The sequence below is a fragment of the Sphaerodactylus townsendi genome, linkage group LG15, assembly GCF_021028975.2.
Source record: "Sphaerodactylus townsendi isolate TG3544 linkage group LG15, MPM_Stown_v2.3, whole genome shotgun sequence".
Taxonomy (NCBI): Eukaryota; Metazoa; Chordata; class Lepidosauria; order Squamata; family Sphaerodactylidae; genus Sphaerodactylus; species Sphaerodactylus townsendi.
In genome coordinates this window covers 33,365,484-33,370,083 of record NC_059439.1, presented here as the reverse complement: position 1 = coordinate 33,370,083, position 4,600 = coordinate 33,365,484, and the positions used below count along the sequence as shown (strand labels likewise).

The window sequence follows — 4,600 nt, the reverse complement described above, 5'->3', positions numbered from 1 at the left end:
AGGAGAGAATGCTGCTAGAACACAGCCATACAGCCCGAAAACCACACCGCACTCCAGACCCCATATATTTTTTATAATAGTGCTAATGGAGGAGCATATGTTCCACTGTTTCTATGTGTCCAGATCCACAGGGACATTTTGAAATGAAATGTAGTCCTGGACTGTATACCCATTATGCAAATCCCCCAGAAAGATTCCACCAGTATAAATACCGTCATCCAAAGTGACCCTATTGCTTCCTTTTGGTATGAAAGGAGGAAGGAGCGAGAAGAGCCAGAGATGGACTCCCTCTTGATTCTTCTCATCCTATTGAGAATTGTACCAGGTGAGGATTTGTGCATTGTGTAATTCACAACTGATGCACTCAACAAAAAGACTCTCTGATCTGATTTGCCTTTCTGCCCTTTTTTTGCAGACATCTCCGGCATCCAGCTGACTCAGTCTGGCCCAGAAACGGTGAAGCCAGGAGCGTCCTTCAAACTGACCTGTGCAGTATCCGGTGCTCAACTCAGTAGTTCTTACTGGATCTGGGTCCGCCAGCCGCGGGGGAAAGGGCCGGTATGGATAGGACGTATCTCACCCTCTGGTGGCACCGAGTATTATCCTTCATTCAGTGGCCGAATCAGCATCACCAGGGACACCTCCAGGAACGAGTACTATCTTCAACTGAGCTCCCTCACCGCTGCAGACAACGCGCTGTATTACTGTGCGAGAGACACAGAGAGGAACGTCCCAGCAAAAACCACACTCAGACTCCACCATCCCTGGGGGAAATGATTGTTTTGGAGGATGGACATTTGTGGTTGGCTGGTAGACAGGGTTGCCAACCTACAGGGGACGGCTGGAGATCTTCTGACAACTCATCTCCAGGTGACAAATATCAGTTCACCTGGAGAAAAATGGACACTGTTGAGGGTGGACTGCATGACATTACACCTTGCTGAGGCCTCTCCCTTCCCCGAGCCCCAGATGGCAAAACAGCCAGCAGGGAGTAATGGTTCAGAGCAGGTGGGACTTGGATTCAGGTGAATCAGATTCTTGTTCTCCTGCTCACTCTGCACATGAAGCTCCATAGGTAACCTTGGCTGCAGTGGCGGGATACAAAAATTTTAGTAACAGGTTCCCATGGTGGTGGGATTCAAACAATGGGGCTGGGCGGGGCATGACGGGGGCGTGGCTGGGCATTCTGGGGGCGGGGCATTAATAATTTCTCTGTTACTGTAAAAAACTCTTACTGTAAAAAAAGTTCCTAATTTCCAGCTGGTATCTTTCTGTCCATAATTTAAACTCATTATACCCTGTTTCCCCTAATATAAGACATCCCCGAAAAATAAGACATAGTAGAGGTTTTGCTGAAGTGCGAAATATAAGGCAATCCCTAAAGTGGTATTATATAGCAAAGTTTTTGTTTGGAAGCATGCCCAACGAACAGAACACAGAAAAATAAGACATCCCCTGAAAATAAGACATAGCGCATCTTTGGGAGCAAAAATTAATATAAGACACTGTCTTTTATTCGGGGAAACACGGTAGCAAGTCCTATCGTCTACTGCCAACAGAAGCAACTACTTCTCCTCTAATTGACCGCCTGTCAAATACTTAATACTTTCAAATGCTTAATTTTGTTTCTAGAAATCAAAAGAAGGATACTTTCCTTAAACAAGGAACTTTACCATATTTCTAAAACACGTTTTTAAAACAGCCCAACAGGGAGAATTATCCCGTTTTCTACCTTCGCTGACCAGCCACAAAGGAAACAACAGGACTTTATGATTTTGGGACCTAATGGAATTTCTAACGGAAAAGCAGACCCAATTAGTAACCACCTCTCGGCACACACAAATAATTAGCAACCCACTCTCGGGAACTGGTGAGAACCTGCTGGATCCCACCTCTGCTTGGCTGGGTAACCTTGGACCAGTCACCGTTCTTCAGCCCCACCTACCTCACAAGGTATCTGTTGTGGGAAGAGGAAGGGAAAGGAGGCTCATTCCGCACATGCAGAATAATGCATTTTCAAACTGCTTTCAGTGCTCTTTGAAGCTGTGCGGAACAGCAAAATCCATTTGCAAACAGTTGTGAAAGTGGTTTGAAAATGCATTATTTTGTGTGTGCGGAAGGGGCCGGAGTTTGCCAGCTGCTTTGAGACTTCTTGTGGCTGAGAAAAAAGAGGTATAAATCCAAACTCTTCCCAAGTTCCACACTCAAATCTCCAGGAATTTCCAAACCTGGAAATGGTGACCCAATGGATGCCTAAAGGGCTGCAGTGGAGCTCAGGGTACAAGAGGGGGCTAGAAGCTCTAGCAAGGGAAGGCAATACTCACATTTCGGGAGGCATGTAAGATTAGGAGGTACTACAATGTTAGGAGCAGCAGTGGCGTAGGAGGTTAAGAGCTCGTGTATCTAATCTGGAGGAACCGGGTTTGATTCCCAGCTCTGCCGCCTGAGCTGTGGAGGCTTATCTGGGGAATTCAGATTAGCCCAAAGGGCTCCCACATCGTATAGCTTGGGTGACCTTGGGCTAGTCACAGCTTCTCGGAGCTCTCTCAGCCCCACCTACCTCACAGGGTGTTTGTTGTGAGGGGGGAAGGGCAAGGAGATTGTCAGCCCCTTTGAGTCTCCTGCAGGAGAGAAAGGGGGGATAGAAATCCAAACTCTTCTTCTTCTTCTACAATACTTTTCTTCAACAAGAGTTTTTTTCTCCTAGTAAGAATCTTGCACTTCTACATATTGATCAGTAGGTGGCAGTACAAAATCACTCCCAGGCCCTTTCCACACAAATCACCAAAAACGTTTTCAATCCCCCCACCCACTACCACGATGTATTTCCACATTCACCACGCTATTAAGTGATTCCCACCGGGTTTTTTTAGTTGTATTGAATCGATGTTTCCATGCCTCATAGCTTCTTGCCACGATTCTCTATTAATCATATAGTTGAAGTGTCACAGATTAGCCCTGTAAAAATTGTAAAACAGAAATGATTGAAATAAAACAGGCAAGGGGGAACAGAGTGAGCCCCGAAAAATACGCTGAGGAGGAAATTTAGAGCAACAGAGAGGAATAGAAAACGTAGTAAATTGATCGCACAGCAAGTGGTGATGTTTTCAAAACGTTTCAGTGTTGAGAAGAGTTTCTAAAAGGAATATGCACTTAAAAACATTTTGAGGCTGCAAAAAAAATGGGGAGGAAGCAGTGTGAAACTCTGTGGAAGAAACATTTTCTTTCCTGCCTCAAAACGTTTTAAAAGGTTTGTGCGGAAAGAGCCCCAGGTACACATCAAGACACACCTCCTTCCAAAATGGCTGGATGTTTTCAAATTGCAGCTAATCCGTTGTGACATAAATTATATCATTTAAATGTATAAATATTTGGAACACTTTTGAAAAACGGGATTTCTTGAAAACAAAAACCTAGAAATGTCCCCCTTGGAAGAAAACCAAAATGTATAAATATGCTTTTTAAAATAAAAACTGAATAGATCATTGACAAACTCTTCTGAGTGAAAGGATGCTGTAAGATAGACTATTGCGGAGTAAATTAAAATCAGGTGGAGAAATGCCTGGAACAATAAACCACAGTGTGTTGAAAATATGTAGGCAGAGATGAGGGGGTGTAAGAATGGTGCATTTGCAAATCTGCCAACTTCTATTTGTCTCATACATCAGTCCCTGTGTTACCAAATGGCAGTTTTGGGATGAGGGTATATGCTGAAGATTACATTTTGAAATATGTGGGTGCTTCAGTTATAAAAGTGAGCTCTGCAATCTTCCACTGCCAACTTTACTGACTTCACAAATGTTTCCTGTCAAAGATGAGATGGTGTGGCAGAGTGTAGATTTGCCCACTTGGACTGATAAATTTTCTGGGTTTCTTCTGGGAGCAGCAGTGGCATGGGAGGTTAAGAACTCATGTATCTAATCTGGAGGAACCGGGTTTGATTCCCAGCTCTGCCGCCTGAGCTGTGGAGGCTTATCTGGGGAATTCAGATTCGCCTGTGCACTCCCACACACGCCAGCTGGGTGACCGCGGGCTAGTCACAGTTCTTCGGAGCTCTCTCTGCCCCACCTACCTCACAGGGTGTTTGTTGTGAGGGGGGAAGGGCAAGGAGATTGTAAGCCCCTTTGAGTCTCCTGCAGGAGAGAAAGGGGGGATATAAATCCAAACTCTTATTCTTCCAAAAAAATAGGCAGTTGGTGGTCACGGAGAAACATATCCTTCCCTGTTTCACTTGCTTCTAAGTGACCACATTCGCCACACGAATCTCTGCTGTGGGTTCTGTAAAAATAGAAAGAAAGTGAAAACAACCTTACTAGTTACGGACAACTGACACAACGTTTGTTCGGCTGAAATGCTGGTTCTCACATTCACACAAAACGTTTGAGCGTTAGTTTGTTTTGTCAGCATAATGGTAAAGGATGAGAGTGGTGAACATTGTGCTTGAATCTTGATTTACTAAACCCAGCAAGTGGGCTTCCTTTTATCCATTCTGCCTCTGGCCCATCCACCCTCTATGCAAACTTCCCGGGGAACTTCCTCCTACTTAAACAGCATCATCTGCTGGAGCTCCAAGATTTGGCTGTATCCAGGTCCATCTCAA

At 44.8% G+C, this 4,600-nt stretch overlaps 2 gene segments (V, D, J or C); both read left to right on the top strand.

The window, feature by feature from the left end:
• LOC125444626 overlaps window positions 1-1,946 on the top strand; it is a 29,049-nt gene extending 27,103 nt beyond the window's left edge. The window contains exon 6 of the C gene segment in view: window positions 1,936-1,946.
• On the top strand, window positions 253-777 carry LOC125444337. The segment is given in 2 exon segments: window positions 253-325; window positions 416-777. Coding segments are annotated over 2 exon segments (408 nt in total).
• Window positions 1,947-4,600: the final 2,654 nt, after the last annotated feature.